Genomic DNA, 22,347 nt, shown 5'->3' with positions numbered 1-22,347 from the left:
AGAGTTTACAGGTGAAACCATGAACTTGTCTCTCTGGAACAGGTAGCAGGTAGAACAAATATTGATTGCTATGGCCAGTTAAACAGAATATAAATTAGTAGCACTTTAGATCTCACACTAACTAATCTGATGATCCTGGGGCCAATGAATGGGCTATCGCCTTCTTAAATTTGATAGTGAGTTGGGGATGTATTTATGTGGCTTGCAGTTAACTCTGAGTATGGCTAAAATCTCTCTAAGTGTTCTGCTGAGGAGATTCCAGGAATTTCGCTACCACCCACTGTTTCTCCCCACCCAGTGTCATGAGAGGAAGGTACAGAACAAAAGCTTTAGCACTAGACAAGTATATTCTGTGGTGCCTTGTACAGAAAGTGTAAGTGTGGTGGAGACAAAATACAGTTTGAAACATACAAAATCTGATGTTCTGAATATCAGACATCTAAAGGATAAAGATTCCAGTTTGACACCAAGTTGAAACGGAAGTTCTTGCCTGTCACAAATATTTGATAATTCAAAGTATACAAGTACAAACCCATCATACAATAATATTCTTTGTCATATAACTCCTATATAAAATCAAAAAAACTTCTGCTATCAATAGGAAAATCATAACAGAAACACTAAAGTCATACCAAGATTAGTTCATTAATATGAGATGATAAATTTTGAATAGAAGTAATAAATAGGCTCTTGGAGTGCTTAATAATATAGCTAGTCAAGAAGAGTGGATTATATGAAGACATTTGAAAAATATTTAGATATCTTCCTATCAACACATAAAATACTGATGGTGGTGAAGATAACTTCAGGGAGGACACTGATGACAAACCAGCTAATGAGAGTTGTCAACTTCATGGCTATTTAAAATTTATCACTGAACAATAAAAGTGAAATGCTCTGAAATATTACACTGCAGATATTAAGGACGATTGATGAAGGTTTCCCTAAATGTGATAATAATCCTAAACACCTACTTATTACTACTAATAAGTTGTAAAGCAGAAAGAAATACTAGCAAATTATTACTAACTTTTTAAAAACATTTAATCTTTTCATGTGTTTGTTAGCCATCTGTATGTATTCTTTGGAGAAATGTCTGTTTAGTTCTTTGGCCCATTTTTTGATTCAGTTCAGTTCAGTCACTCAGTCATGTCCGACTCTTTGCGACCCCATGAGCTGCAGCATTCCAGGCCTCCTTGTCCAACACCAACTCCCAGAGCCCACCCAAACTCATGTCCATTGAGTCGGTGATGCCATCCAACCATCTCATCCTCCGTCGTCCCTTTCTCCTCCTGCCCTCAATCTTACCCAGCATCAGGGTCTTTTCCAATGAGTCAGCTCTTCACATCAGGTGGCCAAAGTATTAGAGTTTCAGCTTCTATATCAAACATTCCAATGAACACCCAGGACTGATATCCTTTAGGATGGACTGGTTGGATGTCCTTGCAGTCCAAGGGACTCTCAAGAGTCTTCTCCAACACCACAGTTCAAAAGCATCAATTCTTCAGCACTCAGCTTTATTTTTTGATTGGGTCAATTATTTTTTTGGAATTTAGCTGCAGGAGCTGCTTGTATATTTTTTAGATTAACGCTTTGTCAGTTGCTTCATTTGCTATTATTTTCTCCCATTCTGAAGGCTGTCTTCCACCTTGCTTACAGTTTCCTTCATTGTGCAAAAGCTTTTAAGTTTAATTAGGTCCCATTTGTTTATTTTTGCTTTTATTTCCTTTACTCTGGGAGGCGGGTCATAGAGGCTCCTGCTGTGATTTATGTCAGAGAGTGTTTTGCCTATGTTTTCCTCTAGGAGTTTTATAGTTTCTGGTCTTACATTTAGATCTTTAATCCATTTTGAGTTTATTTTTGTGTATGGTGTTAGAAAGTGTTCTAGTTTCATTCTTTTACAAGTGGTTGGCCAGTTTTCCCAGCACCACTTGTTAAAGAGATTGTCTTTTCTCCATTGTATATTCTTGACTCCTTTGTCAAAGATAAGGTGTCCATAGGTGTGTGGATTTATCTCTGGACTTTCTATTTTGTCCATTGATTTATATTTCTGTCTTTGTGCCAGTACCATAATGTCTTAATGACTGTAGCTTTGTAGTATAGTCTGAAGTAAAATAGCTTGATTCCTCCAGTTCGATCCTTCTTCATCAAGATTGTCTTGGCTATTTGAGGTTTTTTCTATTTCCATAAAAACTGTGAAATTATTTGTTCTAGTTCTCTGAAAAATACCATTGGTAGGTTGATAGGGATTGCACCGAATCTATAGATTGCTTTGGGTAGTATACTCATTTTCACTATATTGGTTCTTCCGATCCATGAACATGGTATATTTCTCCATCTATTTGTGTCATCTTTGATTTATTTCACCAGTGTTTTATAGTTTTCTATATAAAGGTCTTTTGTTTCTTTAGGTAGATTTATTCCTAAGTATTTTATTCTTTTCATCTCAACAGTGAATGGAATTGTTTCCTTATTTTCTCTTTCTTTCTATTTTCTCATTGTTAGGGTATAGGAATGCAAGGGATTTTTCTGTGTTAATTTTATATCCTGTAACTTTACTATATTCATTGATTAGCTCTAGTAATTTTCTGGTGCAGTCTTTAGGGCTTTCTGTGTAGAGGATCATGTCTTCTGCAAACAGTGAGTTTTACTTCTTCTCCAATCTGGATTCCTTTTATTTCTTTTTCTTTTCTGATTGCTGTGGCTAAAACTTCCAAAACTATGTTGAATAGTAGTGGTGTGAATGGGCACCCTTGTCTTATTCCTGACTTTCAGGAAATGCTTTCAACTTTTTACCATTGAGGATAATGTTTGCTGTGGGTTTATCAAAATGGGCCAAAGAACTGAACAGATATTTCTCCAAAGAAGACATACAGATGGCTAACAAACACATGAAAAGATGCTCAACATCACTTATTATCAGAGAAATGCAGATTAAAACTGCAATGAGGTACCATTTCACAGCAGTCAGAATGGCTGCTATCAAATGTCTACAAACAATAAATGCTGGAGGGGGTGTGGAGAAAAGGGAAACCTCTTACACTGCTAGACGGACTGCAAACTAGTATAGCCACTATGGAGAACAGTGTGGTGATTCCTTAAAATACTGGAAATAGAACTCCCATATGACCCAGCAATCCCACTGCTGGGCATACACACTGAGGAAACCAGAATTGAAAGAGACATGTGTACCCCAATGTTCATCACAGCACAGTTTACAATAGATAGGACATGGAAGCAACCTAGATGTCCATCAGCAGACGAATGGATAAGAAAGCTGTGGTACATATACACAATGGAATATTACTCAGCCATTAAAAAGAATGCACTTGAATCAGTTCTAATGAGGTGGATGAAACTGGAACCTAAACACAGAGTGAAGTAAGTCAGAAAGAGAAATACCAATACAGTATACTAACGCATACATAAGGAATTTAGAAAGATGGTAATGATGACCCTATATGAAAGACAGCAAAAGAGACACAGATGTAAAGAACAGAATTTTGGACTCTGTGGGAGAGGGAGGGGGGATGATTTGAGAGAATATCATTGAAACATATATATTAGCATATGTGAAATAGATCGCCAGTCCAGGTCCAATGCATGAGACAGGGTGCTCAGGGCCAGTGCACTGGCATGACCCAGAGGGATGGGATGGGGAGGGAGGAGGGAGGGGTTTCAGGATGGGGGACACATGTACACCCATGGCTGATTCATGTCAATGTATGGCAAAAACCACTACAATATTGTAAAGTAATTAGCCTCCAATTAAATTTTAAAAATTTGATCAACAATGCCAGAGGAAAACTGAATTATCTTTCAATTAATTCTATAGAAAATGAAATTATAAAATTGTTGATAATGGAAGAGGTGAGTAAAGAATATGTGGCAAAAAATATGCAGAAATATTAAAAAGCACTATCAAGCAATTAATACAGAAATATGTTATTTTTATGGATTTTGTGATATTTGTGGCAATGACTGGCTTTTTACAAACATGCAATACATTGCTATTCTTTTCTGACTCTAACTAAATATACACTTTTGCACCAAATGTTGTACTAAAATTTTTTATTCTTTTTCTTTAAAGGTGCTCTAAAAGTGTTGAAGCTTCAAATGCTCACACAACCTGAACTCTGTTCAAATCAATGTCACATAACCACTCATGGGAAAAAAAAATGAGCTATTAAATTCTCCAGAATCATACCTCTGTTTAAAGCCAAATTTAAGTAAATACAGTGGGAAAGTCATATTGGCCTCTTCTTAACACAATCTGTAAAAATAAATTAGGAAGGTAAGATTATAGCCAGTATTCTAAATCATTGATTTCTCCATGTCTCTCTGACTGGTTGACTTCTTTTAAGTTCACTGGATTTATTGATACAACAAATATTTACCAAATAGCCAAAAGAGTCCAAGAACTTTTGTGCCCAAGGAGTGTGCACACCAATTCTAGCAGGAAAGGAAAATCCGACTTGTGAAATACAGTCAGCAAGTCATCATTAGAGAGGCACAGAGTTTAGGACTTCTCGTGAGGGAAATGTGACCACCAGCAATGGTGATTAGGAAAGTCTTGAGAGGTGCCAATATGATTTATTCATCTCCCACCCCATTGCAGAAGTAATTTAAAGAACTTATAAGGTCCTATCAGTACAACAAAACAGAAAACATTTAAAAGTGGAGTGAAATAAAAAGACAAAAAAGAAGGAGAATGTAATAAGGAGGCAAGAGACGGGATGAAAGGCTGCAGTTCACAGTGCCCTCCCCACATGTCCCAAGAGGGCCTCAAATGTGGCTCCTGGCTTCCAGGTAAGAAGGTAACTTATTTAGACTAAGCCATGAATGAAGGGTTGTGATCTAGGTTGAATATAATTAAAATGAAATGATGGCAAACCTGAGAATTAAGGGTGTTGCAACTTATTTTCCACATCAGCTCAAACAGAGATCCTCTCTCTAGCCCAGAGATTAAGTCCTGGGGGACCTGATCATTCTAACAGGCATCTTACTCTAATTAGGCCTTGGCAGTTGTGCTGTACTATAAGTTATACCTTTTGAAGTCTAAATCAACAAAACTCTAAACACATGTGATGTCCGCATAGCTTCCATAATTTAGCTACAAAAATAGAAAAATAACCCCAGCTAATTCAATGCTGTATACACGGAAAGGCTATAGAAAGGGCAGCATCTTATACAATCTAAATAGTCTTGTGCTGCTCTTTCAGAACCCTCTTAATATTGCTTTCATATTTAACTGACACATTCACTTTTTTGTATCAGAACATGTTAAGGACATAAAGAGAAACTGTAATTTTTAATACAATTCTATGTTCATACCACTGTTATAAATTGTAATAATCACACTATTTTGATGAAAATACATTACACTTTGGGCTTTTCAGAACTACTAGAACTCCCTATTCAAGTAGATTATTCTGTAAAACTCACGCTATTAATATACCAAATGCTAATTAGCAAGAGTGAATGAATGAAGCAGGGCATTAACAGAATGAAGAAGGGAAAGGCTAATAGAGTTTTGCCCAGAGAACGCACTGGTCATAGCAAACACCCTCTTCCAACAACACAAGAGAAGACTCTACACATGGACATCACCAGATGGTCAACATCAAAATCAGACTGATTATATTCTTTGCAGCCAAAGATGAAGAAGCTCTATACAGTCAGCAAAAACAAAACCGAGAGCTGACTGTGGCCCAGATCATGAACCACTTATTGCCAGATTCAGACTTAAATTAAAGAGAGTAGGGAAAACCACTAGACCATTCAGGTATGACCTAAATCAAATCCCTTATGATTATACAGTGGAAGTGAGAAATAGATTTAAGGGACTAGATCTGATAGACAGTGCCTGATGAACTATGGCTGAAAGTTCGTGACATTGTACAGGAGACGGGGAGCAAGATCATCCCCAAGAAAAAGAAATGCAAAAATAGCAAAATGGCTGTCTGAGGAGGCCTTACAAATAGCTGTGAAAAGAAGAGAAGTGAAAAGCAAAGGAGAAAAGGAAAGATATACCCATTTGAATGCAGAGTTCCAAAGAATAGCAAGAAGAGATAAGAAAGCCTTCCTCAGCAATCAATGCAAAGAAATAGAGGAAAACAACAAAACGGGAAAGACTAGAGATCTCTTCAAGAAAACTAGAGATACCAAGGGAACATTTCATGCAAAGATGGGCTCAATAAAGGACAGAAATGGTAGGGACCTAACAGAAGCAGAAGATATTAAGAAGAGGTGGCAAGAATACACAGAAGAACTGTACAAAAAAGATCTTCATGACCCAGGTAATCACAATGGTGTGATCACTCACCTAGAGCCAGACATCCTGGAATGTGAAGTCAAGTGGGCCTTAGGAAGCATCACTACAAACAAAGCTAGTGGGGGTGATGGAATTCCAGTTGAGCTATTTCAAATTCTAAAAGATGATGCTATAAAAGTGTTGCACTCAATATGCCAGCAAATTTGGAAAACTCAGCAGTGGCCACAGGACTGGAAAGGTCAGTTTTCATTCCAATCCCAAAGAAAGGCAATGCCAAAGAATGCTCAAACTACTGCACAATTGCACTCATCTCACACGCTAGTAATGCTCAAAATTTTCCAAGCCAGGTGTCAACAATTCGTGAGCTGGGAACTTCCAGATGTTCAAGCTGGTTTTAGAAAAGGCAGAGGAACTAGAGATCAAATTGCCAACATCCACTGGATCATCGAAAAAGCAAAAGAGTTCCAGAAAAACATCCTTTTCTGCTCTCAGAAGCAACAGTTAGAACTGGACATGGAACAACAGACTGGTTCCAAATAGGTAAAGGAGTACATCAAGGCTGTATATTGTCACCCTGCTTATTTAACTTATATGCAGAGTACATCATGAGAAATGCTGGCCTGGAAGAAGCACAAGCTGGGATCAAGACCTCCATATCAATAACCTCAGATATGCAGATGACACCACCCTTAGGCAGAAAGTGAAGAAGAACTAAAGAGCCTCTTGATGAAAGTGAAAGAGGAGAGTGAAAAAGTTGGCTTAAAGCTCAACATTCAGAAAACGAAGATCATGGCATCTGGTCCCATCACTTCATGGCAAAGAGATGTGGAAACAGTAGCTGATTTTATTTTGGGGGACTCCAAAATCACTGCAGATGGTGATTGCAGCCGTGAAATTAAAAGACGCTTGCTCCTTGGAAGAAAAGTTATGACCAAGCTAGACAGCATATTAAAAAGCAGAGACATTACTTTGCAACAAAGGCCCATCTAGTCAAGGCTATGGTTTTCCCAATAGTCATGTATGAATGTGAAAATTGGACTATAAACAAAGTTGAGCACTGAAGAATTGATGCTTTGAACTGTGGTGTTGGAGAAGACTCTTGAGAGTCCCTTGGACAGAAAGGAGATCCAACCAGTCCATCCTAAAGGAAATCAGTCCTGAATATTCATTGGAAGGACTTCTGTTGAAGCTGAAACTCCAATACTTTGGCCACCCGATGGGAAGAACTGACTCATTTGAAAAGACCCTGACATTGGGCAAGATTGAAGGCGGGAGGAGAAGGGGACGACAGAGGATGAGATGGTTGGATGGCATCACCGACTACTCAATGGACAAAAGTTTGAGTAAACTCCGGGAGTTGGTGATGCACAGGGGGGCCTGGCGTGCTGCAGTCCTTGGTGTCACAAAGAGTTGGACATGACTGAGTGACTGAACTGAACTGAATTAGCAAGAGTACACAGCTAATTTTTATTTACACCACTAAAACCTATTTATTCCTCGTGGCTCAGATGGTAAAGCATCTGTCTACAGTGCGGGAGACCTGTGTTCAGTCCCTGGGTTGGGAAGATCCCCTGGAGAAGGAAACGGCAATCCACTCCAGTACTATTGCCTGGAAAATCCCATGGACAGAGGAGCCTGGTAGGCTACAGTCCATAGGGTCGCAAAGAGTCGGACACGACTGAGCGACTTCACTTTCATTTTCATTTATTTATATCAATAAAACAGGTGGGATCTGCTCTACTACAAGAGCAATACATATTCATCAAAAAACACTCTGAAAATACAGATCAGTGAAAGGAAGAAAATAAAAGATCCTCATGTATAACCAAGGCTGAAAGCCACCAGTTTGGGTCTCTCTCCCAGCAACCTTGCCTTCACAGGCTCCGTGACGATTGTAGATACACTTTCAATCTCTGAACAGAAGGCCATGGACAGTTGGCACACAGAGGACACTGCTGCTGTGGCAGATTACTACTGGCAATCCTGTGTTTATACAACGCTTTTTGTGGGGCTAAATACTCTTCACATGCATTTTGTTTTGATTCTTTGCTCATCTTGACCTACATTTTTATGTGATAAGCTGTGTACCTTGTGACACAGACTACCAACCAGTCAGAGACAGATATTTTAAAAAACACAGCGGTCTCTTGGCTTAGCCACTTGTAGGCTAAAGAATTTTTTTGTTAATTAATGGAATTACAGGAAAACCATTCATAATACATTCTGATGTCCTTCAACTGGAGGGAACTCCTGCATTCCAGGTGTACCTGACCTGTGAAAATACCACGCCAGTCCAATGAGATGCTGGGGAAATAAAAAGCTTAGAGAATTTGAGGACTGAAGTACAGACTTTATCACTGATTCACATCTCTTGCCTCTGTACACAGAGATGTAAGTGGGCCCTGTGTGCCCAGTCTGAGCCCAATCTGTGTTCACATGGGATGGAGACAGTTTGACCACGTCTAGAGGGCATGGTATGGCCAAGGCTATTTACAAAGTGCTACAGAAAGTTTCAGAATGTCACTCATCTTAAAGGGGAGCCCATGGCGGAGGAGGGGAAGGATCAGAGGGGAGTGGGCTTTTGAAAGCTGTGGGGTATCTACCACGTGAGTCATTCTCCACAGGGTGAAGGAAGGAACTGTGTAAAACTTAGGAGGTACTTCATGTAAAACCCTTTGAGATATGAGAGCAGAAGAGAACATAGGTTTGTGGCTCATACAACCCAGTGCACCAGTGTGGAGGACATGATTGAAGCTTGTCATAGCATAGAACATAACAGCCTGAGCATGACCTCAGACTGGTACAGAGAAGAAGCAAGAAAGGGCATTAGACAGACTACCCAGGCTGGACACCAAAGGCAGAAACTACAAAGGAAGGAAGGGGTTAATAGATTTGGTTACTTAAAATTTAGAAAATTTCTATGTAAAAAACCATGTAGAAACAAAATTAAAAGACAAGTGAAAAAATTGAGAACAATGCTTATATCATAATTAGCCAAGATTTCCCTGGTGGCTCAGATAGTAAGGAATCTGCCTGCAATGCAGGAGACCCAGGTTCAATCCCTGGGTCAGGAAGATCCCCTGGAGAAGGGAATGGCAACCCACTCCAGTATTCTCACCTGGAGAATTCCATGGACAGAGGAGCCTGACAGGCCACAGTCCATGGGCTTGCAAAGAGTCAGATACAACTGAGCAACTAACACTTTCTTTTCACTTCAATCAACCAAATATTAACATCATTTTCACATAAAGACTATGATAAATCAATAAGGCAATAATTATCACCACCACCAAAAAAGGAAAAGATGAATAGGAACAGGGAATTCACCAATGGAGGAATACAAATGGCAAATATGTAAGAACACTAGAAATGTGCAAGAACGCTAGAAATCAAAGAAATGCATCTGTCTTGGACTAAAAGCTTTCAGTTTTAAAACATACATCTCACCAACAAGCTATACATCTGGGTGTGTATTTAGGTTTTTGGAAGCAGTCTGGATTCAAATCCTAGTTCTGCTACATACTAACTGTGGGATACTGGATAAATTATTTAGCTTCTATAAACCTCAGTACTCTCATTTGTAAAACAGAGATAGCAACATTCCCTACATCACAGTAATGTGAAGAGTGAATGAAATTGTACATATAAATTACCTGGTACATGGTAAGAATTTAATAAATGTTTGCTATTTTATTAATGCATGCATGCATGCTAACTCACTTCAGTCATATCCAACTCTTTGCAGTCCTATGGACTGCAGCCCGCCAGTCTCCTCTGTCCATATGATTCACCAGGCAAGAATACAGCAGTACGTTGCCATGACCTCCTCCAGGGGATTTTCCCAACCCAGGGATCGAACGAACCTGTGTCTCTTACGTCTCCTGCATTGGCAGTGGGCTCTTTACCACTAGCACCATCTGGGAAGCCCAATTTATTAGTACTTATCCTCATATATTGGGTAATAATGAAAGCATTGGGCTAAGAAACCTATTATCATCTTCCTTCTTCCAGCTTTTTTAGCTATTCCTAGATTATACACACACACACACACACACATAAGAAATACATAATGGACAATTGTTATTAATGACTGAAGTACTGGTATCAAAATAATGGGAATAGTTAAGAATTATTTGGGTCTTGATTTTCTAAAAGCCACTCTAAAAGAAAACACAATTTGTGGCTCCATTATTTTTCTGCGAGCAGAAACATTTTATGTGTGTTTTAAATCATGAGGCTAAAATCAGGGGTAAAAGATAGATAGATAGATAGATATACACACACACACACACACACACACAACTTAAATTCAGGAAATTCTTTAATAAAAGATACTTTTAAGTCAATAATTAAATTATTTTTATCATTTTAGAACTTATATTTTAAATTTGATGTTTAAAAGGTTAATTAAGGATGGACATCTTAGAATATAATGCTCAGTGAAATACGTCAGAGGAAGACAAATACTAATATCATTTACATGTGGAATCTAAAAAAATAATACAAATGTATCTATATATAAAGCAGAAACATACTCACAGGCATAGAAGACAAACTTATGGTTACCAAAGGGGAAGGGGAACAAATGAGGAATATGGAATTAACAGATATAAACTATTAAACATAAAATAGATAAGCAAAAAGGATTTATAGCACAGGGGAATATATACCCAATATCTTGTAAGAACCTAAAATGGAATTAATCCGCAAAACTCCCAAATCACTATGCTATATACCTGAAACTAACAAGTATTGTAAGCTAACTATGCTTTAATGTTTTTAAGTTTAATTAGTAACTTCTTTCCTTTTTGCAGCTAGTAAAATGCAAATAGTAATAAATTAGATATTTTTAAAATATTTATATAACGTATTGCTTATAGAGTTCTGTATTAAAGTGATCTAAATAAAAAAATAAAATTATTTGGTCAAGTTATTTTGTTAATAGGCTTAAGATACTGATAACAATTTCTAGGAAAATATCTTACAAATTTACTTCTGAACATAAAAACTCCCAGTATAATATGTAATTGTAGCAACAAAAGTCACCTTAAATTCCCCAAACACAGATAGGGAGTCTTTTGAATTTACATTGGTAGTCACTTCCTCATGGCATAGAGCAACAGCGGCAGCCATAAATAAAAGGAAAACAATGGAGGAGAAACATGAAAGAGAAATCATTGCATTCACGTATATTTAAAGTAACCTTTACAAATCAAACAATGCTTCAGTTTTAAAATATCACAGGAAATACAGGGAGAGATTCAAATGTGAATGGAAGAACTGGGGGGCACAGAGGAAGGGGAAGACTGATTAAGGCTGATGAACAAGGAAACAAGAGAGAAAGAAAGTGAGTTAAAGAAAGGCAGATAGGACACTACAAACGGGACATGACTCACAAAAAAGGAGAGAAAAACAGAGATGAGCTAATGGACACACGCACTTCATGGGAAAAATGTCCATGGGAATTGAATATCAAAAAAAAAAAAACATAACTCAGAAACAGTCTTTAAAGAAGTAATACACTTCTTGTCTAACCTTTCTTCAATGAAGCTGTTAAAGATGATCGGAAGAGCTGTGGTTTTCCATCTTTAGGCTTACACAGAGCCGTGGACACCTTTTATTGGTCCCCACAGGCTGAATAACATTAACCGAATGGTTGATTCTGGCCCAAAGGCTAGAAGTTGGCCACTCACACACTTCACAATGAAAACTATTTAATCTTCTGCTGCATCTCCTAAAAAATAGAATGCTATAAATAATAAATAATACATCCTTTGCAATTTTTTGACGTTTCACATATAGAAAAACCATGAGCCAATTTTTCCCTTGTACTGACTGAGGTATTCCAAAACTGGCACAGACATTTATTTGTTTAAATAAATTAGTCTTGCAACTGTAATTTTAACTTGAGATTGACAAACTCTTTTATTTCTTGCATATGAAAACCTTACATTTTAATTATAATAGAGTGTGAATCCTTTTATAACCTGGATTTTTTAAAAGGTATTACCCATTTGGGTAATGAAAAGAGGATGTTAATGTACTAGCTTCCTTGAGGAGCCTTGTGGGCTACAGCCCATGGGGTTGCGAAGAGTTGGACACAACTGAGTGACTAACACTTTTCCTTGAAAATATTTTAAACATTTTCATACAATACTATAAAACACATCTCTTCCTACTTTTAGCCTAGTTGTAGTTTCTTTCATTTATAAAACAACCATATTCAAGTCTTACTGTGGAGTAGTAACTTTTTTTTGCGTGCATGGTCAGTCACTCAGTTGTGTCTGACTCTTTGTGACCCCATTGACTGTAGCCCACCAGTCTCCTCTGTCCATGGGATTTTTCAGGCAAGAATACTAGAGTGGGTTGCCATTTCCTCCTCCAGAGGATCTTCCCCACCCAGGGACTGAACCCACATCTCCTGTGTCTCCTGCACTGGCAGGTGGATTCTTTACCACTGAGCCACCTGGGAAGCCCAGCAACATTTTTAGGTCCATTCAACTTCTTCCCGTTAAATAAAGATATCAACTATATAACCCTCTGATTATAAATAAAATCCAAGATATTGTTTGACAATGAGATGTTTATTAAACTCGATACATTTACTATATAAGAATTCTGTGGAAAAACCTGCGGTATCAAATAGGATCTAGGTCTCTGCATTATAAAGTCTGTCCCCAGAAGATATCCTCTCACTATATCCTGCGGCTGAAATCATACAGATGACCAAAAAGCAGCAACATCCTTTCCTGGTAAGACAACTTCAGCTGCCTTGCCCATATCAGTACAAGTCCTCCTAGAAAAGTGAGAAGTCCTGATCCCCATCTCTACACATTGTTATCTCCTGGCAGGTAAGCTGGATGAAGCACTGGGCCAGGCCTTCCTCTGTGCTTGGCATGAGGTCCACACAGGATCAACCTTCGCAAGGCCATCTTCCCCTCAACCAGACAACTCTACTTCAACTATTCTGTGACTCCTTGGAGGGGTGAAACTTCTGGGGAAATGAAAGAGAGAAACAGAGAGAAAAGATCTGAATATTGAAAGGAATATTCAAATTCAGCTGCACCAATGTCAAGGGGAAGGATAAAAAGTTAGAAAACAAGGAATTTTGCAAAATGCTTTTCGGTATGACAAAACAAAACCTGACCAGAGTATCACTGTTCTGACATATTTGTGAGGGCCACCCATTCTCTTACCAGGTACAGGAGTCTCCACCATGAGGTGTTTGTGGTTGGTAAACAGTTCAGAGGAGTCTTGATCTATTGATCTTCCCTCTAGGTCTGATTCTGGGATTGTAGCACAGCCACCTAGTTGAAAAATACAAATAATATTTTAAAGAACAGAAAAATCAATCTTTCCAGACATCAACAACAGCTGAAGAACGTACCAGTGGTGAAGATAGTAAATGATGAGACAACAATCTTCAGGAGCGGAGCAAAAAAATAATAATAATCTTCAATATATTTCTTTTGGAGAAAATGCTGGAAATGAGTTATTGCCCTCAAAGACACACTGTTGATCACTCAGCAACAACAGCAATGGAGTTGTCTTCAAATTTATCCTTTTTAAATTCAGAATGGACAAAATCTATAGTATATGTGATACTCATACTATAATGGTAATTATATTAATAGCATGAAATTCCCTTTGGAATCAGAGCATCAGAAACTATAAAAGAAACAAACCACATCAACCATGAGGAAAAGAAACCTTCCTTGAACAAAGAGAATGGACGCTAGTGTTCTGAGATGGTGACCATGGTGGTATTTCTCTGGTGTTTGATTCTATTCCTGAATCCCAACACCTTCTAGCACAGACATAACACTTTATTATTCAACAGCAGAACCATGAATTGCATTTAGAAGCTTTCAATTCCAAGTCAATTCCAAGGTGACTTGAGGATGAACTGGCATGGCTGCACTTTTAAAATATTAAGTCTAAGTTATTTGATTTTATCCACCAAAATCTTGTATGGAAAACTCATGTGAGAACTTCCTGACTATATCTGCAACTTGATTTGACTAATTTGCCATCATTTTTCTGGAAATGTACTGACATGCTATATACTGTACATGTTTTTTCCCAAAGCCATTCTTCTTGTAAATGAAGTGTGATTTTTATTTCTTTTTCTGAGGCTTCTCATACACTGAGTCCAAAGCCTCCATATTCAAGTTTTGCTTCATGCATGAGGGGGGTTTATAAAGCGAGGCTACCAGCAGCACTGATGTGTAAACCACATCATTCAAGTGAGAGGGAAGTGGCCAGACCCCAGGTCTGAAGAAAAATACACCTTATCATCCATCCCTCTGTATCAGCTCTGAAAAAAGAAATCGATGTTGAGGGAAACTTGAGAGACAAGGATTTCCACACTCATAAAATAAGAATTAGAGGTCGCCTCAGAGCCTCCCCAAACAGGAAATGTTAGAATTATCCATCAATGCAATGGAACTCACCCAGCTATATCTGAAAATAGCTAGGGCCCTATCCAGGAGGAGGACCAGGTTTATTTTTAATCTCTTTCCAAAACTTATAGATCATAGTGACAATAACTATCATTACTACACGCTTTCTCAGTGATAACTCTGCCTGTATTATCTTGTTTAGTTCCTACAAACCACACCACGAAACAGATAATATTATTCTCCCTTTACAGATAGGAAAACGGAGGTCTCATGAGATGAGTACATCATTTCCTGGAAATGTTCTAACATGTTGTACACTGTACTTATTTTTCTTCCCAAAGCTATTCTTGATAAGTCTTTGCCAAGGTCACACAGCTCCTAAGGAGTAAGACAGAGCTCACACCCAAGCCTGACAACTCCCAAAGCCTGTGTTATCTAAGCATTACTATATGGCTCCCAGTTGCAGCATCAGTCAGAGATACCTGGTGGGAAGGTCTTGGGTGGCAGCAGGTTTTATCTCGCCTGCTGTGAGGAGTACTGCTTAGAGTATTGTGAGGACAGGGACAGGCTCCGAGCCACTATGGGACTATGGACAAGCCCAAGAGATAGCACCCTTCTTCTCGTGGACCCTCATCTAACTGAGAAAAAAGGAACAGGGTATTTGGCGCTGGGGAAGGGGCACCTCTGTAAGATTAATGACAGGAAGAACAAAGAAAAGGGAGTAGCGGTGGGGATTTGGTCATTAAGCATATCCAACTCTTGCGACCCCATGGACTATAGCCTGCCAGGCTCCTTTGTCCATGGGATTTTCCAGGCAAGAATACTGGAGTGGGTTGCCATCTCCTTCTCCAAAAAAGGAGGGAGTGCTCCCTGCAAAACAGAACACCAACCCCAAGAAAATAGGCCAAAGAATGGCTTTCTAGACTCATAAATCAGATTAAGTCATTTCTCCATCCCCAAGGCAGAGGGAAGAAGCAGGATGATGACAAGAACGTTGTAATGATGCAGCTAACCTTTGCATACAAGAAAACTCTGAGAGTGGAGAAGTGTCTCCTGCCAACAGATGGGGGAGAGTGCCGTGATCAGAGAGCAGTGCTGCATGTGTGCAGAGGCGATCTCCACTGATTAATCGGTGTCTACCATTTATTCCAGCTGACTCAATATTGGAGCAAGTGAGAACGCACAAGGGAAAAGTCAGTTGCTTTAGACTATCCTGTAGATTCTACATTACATGAATTACAACACATGTAATCTCTTGTCCTTGGCACAAAAGTTTTGCCTTGTCCACAGTACAGAGAGATGACGAATCTTTCAAATCCCACTGCAGGGCTGACTAGTCACATGCCCTAGAAATGCTACCCTCTTTTCTTCAGATATCTCCGTGTGGCCAGACTGACCAACTATGTGCCTGAGTTTCTGCCACTTCAAGCTTGGAAGGAACAGTAGCATGGGAGCTCTGGCATTCTGGGAAATGGGGGAAGGGAGGGAGCCTGGTGGAGAACTCCCCTACTACTTCTCCCAGGGTTGACTCTGAATTCTTATTCCTTTTTTGCCAACCTCCAGAAAAATGCTGTGTGCTGAGTGGCCTCTTCCTGGCTCTTTGAGAAAAGTGGTCAGGCAGGCAGGAGGCACCACAAAGTGGTGTACATTGTTCCTTGACCAACTTCCCTTTCTCCTCATCCTCCCTTCCCTGAATTGGCCAAATAAAATGCTACTTTAATTTCTGTCTCAGGTCTGTTTTCTTGCAAAAATCACTGGCATGGGAAGTAGTATTAAAAAGCAGGCCTTCAAGATGAAAATTTGAAGTTAGATCACCCATCTATCTGTATGAAATAGGGGCTCCATGGCTGGGGGTAAACAGACTGGGAATAACAAGCAGTTTGCCAGTCTGTGGTCTAATCCAAGGATCACAGAAAGCTACTCTTCATACAACATCCTAAATTGTGTTATGCAATTACTTAAGCTTTCATACATGTTTAACTGGGATGATGTACCTTTAGAGGTCAAGATTAGGAGATCAAGTAGCTGTAGCATGGCAATATTTATAAGGGTTACAGAGTAGGGTGGCTGCTTCTGATAACTAGATACCTTGCAAAAAGAAAATGGCTAGTTCAGTTAGCAGGCAGCAGAAGGCAGATCCAGCAAGTCAGAAGGCCTCTTTAGCCTTACTGGTTTAAGCCAGATCACTGGGCCAGCAGCACCAGATATGCTGGGGAGCTTATCATAAATGCAACCTCAGGCCCCATCCACACCTACTGAACTAGAATCTGCTAAGAAGGGCAGATGGGTATATCTGATGAGATTTTTGTTAGGAAAAAGTATTTGTTAAAAATTCCAGAGTAGCCAGTAAAAAGAGAGAAATAAAATATGAAATCTCCAAACTAACGGAGACCTTCTGAAGCCCATCTTGGAAGTGGAGACTGGGTTCCACTGATGTTAGATAAAGGACCCTCGGCTTAGATGCCATCACATCAGAGGAGAAGGGGAAGAAAAACCACAGCCGAATTAAATTATCCAAACACACATTGTGTAGTGTGTGTCACAGAGGACCCACGGGCAAAAGCAGGGAAATGCAGGGACTTCCAGATCTGGAAATCATAGTGCTGGGACTTACTGTGTGCTGGGCACTTGGCCGTGAATTCTCAACGCATTAGCTCCCTCAATCCTCAAACAACTCTGTAAGGAAGGGGTCCATGTGGCCACCTCTGAAGTTGACTACTCTATTTACTCATGCTACTTGATCTGCTGAGTTCTATTTGACAGATACTTGATTCTAACCCAGATGAATCCTGGTGGCCCAGCTTACCTGCCTCACTGCCCTGTAACTCAAGAAGCCTGAACAGGAGGTTTGCTGAATAGCACATATTTTTAGGCTCTGTGGGCCATCTGGTCTCTGGTCTTAGTTTTGCCATTGTAGGGCAAAAGCATCCAAGGACAAAATGAAAACATGAATGAGCATTAGCTATGTTGGGAGGGATTGGGGGCAGGAGGAGAAGGGGACGACAGAGGATGAGATGGCTGGATGGCATCACTGACTCGATGGACGTGAGCCTGAGTGAACTCCGGGAGTTGGTGATGGACAGGGAGGCCTGGCGTGCTGCGATTCATGGGGTTGCAAAGAGTCGGACACGACTGAGCGACTGATCTGATCTGATCTGATGTTCCAATAAAACTTCATTGATTAAAGCAGGCAATAGGGCAGATCTGGCCCACTGGCTGTAAGTAGTTTGCCAATCCCTGGCCTAATTCAAGCTACTCTTCATACAGCATCCTATTCTAAATGTTCCTAGAGGCATTTAACACAGTCAGATCATCTGACAATATTGCTATAACAATAGTAACAAGGAGGAGGAGGAGTAATAGTAGCAGTTTTTTAAAAGAATACTGCTTTCCCTACTGTTAAAATGCTCTTTTTGTTTGGGCAGGGATAAGTTTATCTTTAATGAACTTTATTTTTAGAACAGTTTTCAGTTCAGTTCAGTTGCTCAGTCGTGTCCGACTCTTTGCGACCCCATGAATCGCAGCACACCAGGCTTCCCTGTCCATCACCAACTCCCGGAGTTCACTCAGACTCACGTCCATCGGTCAGTGATGTCATCCAGCCATCTCATCCTCTGTTGTCCCCTTCTTCTCCTGCCCCCAATCCCTCCCAGCATCAGGGTCTTTTCCAATGAGTCAACTCTTCACATGAGGAAGCCACAGTATTGGAGTTTCAGCTTTAGCATCAGTCCTTTCAATGAACACCCAGGACTGATCTACTTTAGGATGGACTGGTTGGATCTCCTTGTAGTCCAAGCGACTCTCAAGAGTCTTCTCCAACACCACAGTTCAAAAGCATCAGTTCTTCGGCGCTCAGCTTTCTTCACAGTCCAACTCTCACATCCATACATGACCACAGGAAAAACCATAGCCTTGACTAGACGGACCTTTGTTGGCAAAGTAATGTCTCTGCATTTCAATATATTGTCTAGGTTGGTCATAACTTTCCTTCCAAGGGGTAAGCGTCTTTGAATTTCATGACTGCAGTCACTATCTGCAGTGATTTTGGAGCCCAAAAAAATAAAGTCTGCACTGTTTCCACTGTTTCCCCATCTATTTCCCATGAAGTGATGAGACCAGATGCCATGATCTTAGTTTTCTGGATGTTGAGCTTTAAGCCAACTTTTTCACTCTCCACTTTCACTTTCATCAAGAGGCTTTTTAGTTCCTCTTCCCTTTCTGCCATAAGGGTGGTGTCAACTGCATATCTGGTTATTGATATTTCTCCCAGCAATCTTGATTCCAGCTTGTGCTTCCTCCAGCCCAGCGTTTCTCATGATGTATTCTGCATAGAAGTTAAATAAGCAGGGTGACAATATACAGCCTTGACGTACTCCTTTTCCTATTTGGAACCAGTCTGTTGTTCCATGTCCAGTTCTAACTGTTGCTTCCTGACCTGCATATAGGTTTCTCAAGAGGCAGGTCAGGTGGTCTGGTGTTCCCATCTCTTTCAGAATTTTCCACAGTTTACTGTGATCCACACAGTCAAAGGCTTTGGCATAGTCAATAAAGCAGAAATAGATGTTTTTCTGGAACTCTCTTGCTTTTTCGATGATCCAGTGGATGTTGGCAATGTGATCTTTGGTTCCTCTGCCTTTGCTAAATCCAGCTTGAACATCTGGAAGTTCGCAGTTCACGAATTGTTGACGGCTGGCTTGGAAAATTTTGAGCATTACTTTACTAGCGTGTGAGATGAGTGCAATTGTGCAATAGTTTGAATATTCTTTGGCACTGCCTTTCTTTGGGATTGGAATGAAAACTGACCTTTTCCAGTCCTGTGGCCACTGCTGAGTTTTACAAATTTGCTGGCATATTGAGTGCAGCACTTTCACAGCATCATCTTTCAGGATTTGGAATAGCTCAACTGGAATTCCATCACCTCCACTAGCTTTGTTTGTAGTGATGCTTTCTAAGGCCCACTTGACTTCACATTCCAGGATGTCTGGCTCTAGGTCAGTGATCACACCATCCTGATTATCTGGGTTGTGAAGATCTTTTTTTGTACAGTTCTTCTGTGTATTCTTGCCATCTCTTCTTAATATCTTTTGCTTCTGTTAGGCCCATACCATTTCTGTCCTTTATCAAGCCCATCTTTGCATGAAATGTTCCCTTGGTATCTCTAATTGTCTTGAAGAGATCTCTAGTCTTTCCCATTCTGTTGTTTTCCTCTATTTCTTTGCATTGATTGCTGAGGAAGGCTTTCTTATCTCTTCTTGCTATTCTTCAGAACTCTGCATTCAGATGCTTTTATCTTTCCTTTTCTCCTTTGCTTTTCGCTTCTCTTCTTTTCACAGCTGTTTGTAAGGCCTCCTCAAACAGCCATTTTGCTTTTTTGCATTTCTTTTCCATGGGGATGGTCTTGATCCCTGTCTCCTGTACAATGTCACAAACCTCCGTCCATAGTTCATCAGGTCCTCTATCAGATTTGGGCCCTTAAATCTATTTCTCACTTCCACTGTATGATCATAAGGGATTTTATTTAGGTCATACCTGAATGGTCTAGTGGTTTTTCCTAGTTTCTTCAATTTAAGTCTGAATTTGGCAATAGGAAGTTCATGGTCTGAGCCTGGTCTTGTTTTGCTGACTGTATAGAGCTTCTCCATCTTTGGCTGCAAAGAATATAATCAATCTGATTTCGGTGTTGACCATCTGGTAATGTCCATGTGTAGAGTCTTCTCTTGTGTTGTTGGAAGAGAGTGTTTGTTATGACCAGTTTGTTCTCTTGGCAAAACTCTATTATCCTTTGCCCTCCTTCATTCTGTATTCTAAGGCCAAATTTGCCTGTTACTCCAGGTGTTTCTTGACTTCCTACTTTGGCATTCCAGTCCCCTATAATGAAAAGGACATCTTTTTTGGGTGTTAGTTCTAAAAGATCTTATAGGTCTTCATAGAACCGTTCAACTTCAGCTTCTTCAGCATTACTGGTTGGGGCATAGGCTTGGATTACCATGATATTGAATGGTTTACCTTGGAAATGAACAGAGATCATTCTGTCGTTTTTGAGATTGCATCCAAGTACTGCATTTCGGACTCTTTTGTTTTAGAACAGTTTTAGATGTATTAAAAAAAATGGCAAATAATACAAAGAATTCCTGTATATTCTCTACACAGTTTCTCCTGTTGTTAACATCCTGCATCAGTATGGTACATTTGTTATGATCAATGAACCAATATGGGTACATTTAGTTAAAATATATAGTCTATTCAGATTTCCTTCATTTTTAACATCTTTTCTGTCTCGGGATCTCATCTAGGAAACCCCATGGCATTAGTTTTCCTCTCTCCTTTGACTCTTCTTCATGGTGACAGCTTCTCAGACTTTCCTTACTTTTGATGGCCTTGAAGTTTTGACAAGTATCAGGTCAGGTATATTGCAGAATGCCCTTCTATTGGAAACTTTTTAATGTTTTTCTCATGATTAGATTGGGGAGAAGAAAAGACAGTTTCTTTTCCTAAATTCTTAGAGTTCTCCATATTTAGGGATTGTTTCCAGTTGTTCATCTTTTCCTCTATTAAAACACCAGGTGGCCAGTTGAATGGTGGGGACAGTGAAGGGGATGGGCGGCCAACAGCGAGTCTTGACTTAGACTGTAAAGTTCCCAGGAGTGGGTCAGGCTGGGGCTGGTTGTCAGACCCAGGCAGGTTACCAGTTGTCCCATCTGCAAGGAGAGGGTCTTAATGAGGCCTTTTGTGTGGATTACGTGACACTGTATACACTGAACACAGTGCTCAGCACAACGTACCTTTTACCATTTCTGTCATCTATGAATTTTTTTGGCATAGATGCACTTTCCACACCATTTCTGAGGAATGAAAGAACTTCAACTTTTAATGCAACCACCTTCATTTAAAAACAGAGGCTCAGAGAGGGTAGTGGATGCCCCTTATATTCTAGGGCTTGTGCCTGGTTCTCCTGCTTGCTAAACCATTACTGCTTTCTCAAAACCACTTTTCCCCCCCCCCAGAAAGATCTCAGTGGATTTGCCTGTAAGTTGGCTGTCCTGACCAGTACTTCCTTTTAATGATACAGAAACCCCAGAAAGTTGGCAAGCTGTTCTTTGGGTGTATTTTAGGACTTTGTAGATTTATATTCTTGCGACAGAGATCTCTGCAATCAACTGAGTATATGGGTGCAAATATTCCATTCCTTCAGGGAGGAAAAACATTTTTCTTCTTTTATCTTCCCATGTTTAAAAGGAATCAAACAAGCAGACACTTTGAGAATCACAAATGACCACAGACACCCTGCTCTGATTTGCCAGCCAAAGAATCTTCTGTTCATATGCCTGAAATGCCACTAAAACTTAAAACAGCAAAAACCTCAAAAATATATACCAATGACATTTTTCTTTTAATCAAGATTTACTTGATGGATAAAGTGTTTTTGAGGTTAACATTCATATTCCATTTCAAAGGTTTTTAATTCCTGTGAAGTGTGGGGAATAGATACTTTGAAAAGAATATTTCACTATCTTAAACATGAAAAGCTTCCCTAAGAAACTATTTTAATTAATTTTTTAATAAAAAAATTTTTTAATTAATTTAATTGGGGATAATTACTTAACAATATTGTGGTGGTTTTTGCCACACATCGACATGAATCAGCCACAGGTAAACATGTGTCCCCCATCC

General features: G+C 39.6%; 1 protein-coding gene across 2 annotated transcripts in view; it reads right to left on the bottom strand.

Annotated features, from left to right (window-relative positions):
- Nucleotides 1-12,839: 12,839 nt before the first annotated feature.
- The window catches only part of BBS9 (Bardet-Biedl syndrome 9), a 481,201-nt gene continuing 471,693 nt past the window's right edge, over nucleotides 12,840-22,347 (bottom strand). For both annotated transcript variants that reach the window (XM_027539506.1, XM_027539507.1), the window contains 2 exons: nucleotides 13,471-13,581; nucleotides 12,840-13,268 (listed from right to left, as the gene is read on the bottom strand). In XM_027539506.1, coding sequence (XP_027395307.1) covers nucleotides 13,237-13,268; nucleotides 13,471-13,581 — 143 coding nt within the window. In that variant the 3' untranslated portion in view covers nucleotides 12,840-13,236. The remainder of the gene's footprint in view (nucleotides 13,269-13,470; nucleotides 13,582-22,347) is intronic.

Source organism: Bos indicus x Bos taurus, chromosome 4 (assembly GCF_003369695.1).
Source record: "Bos indicus x Bos taurus breed Angus x Brahman F1 hybrid chromosome 4, Bos_hybrid_MaternalHap_v2.0, whole genome shotgun sequence".
NCBI classification, from domain to species: Eukaryota; Metazoa; Chordata; class Mammalia; order Artiodactyla; family Bovidae; genus Bos; species Bos indicus x Bos taurus.
Note: the sequence above shows the minus strand (reverse complement) of the source record. Positions and strands in the feature narration are given on the sequence as shown.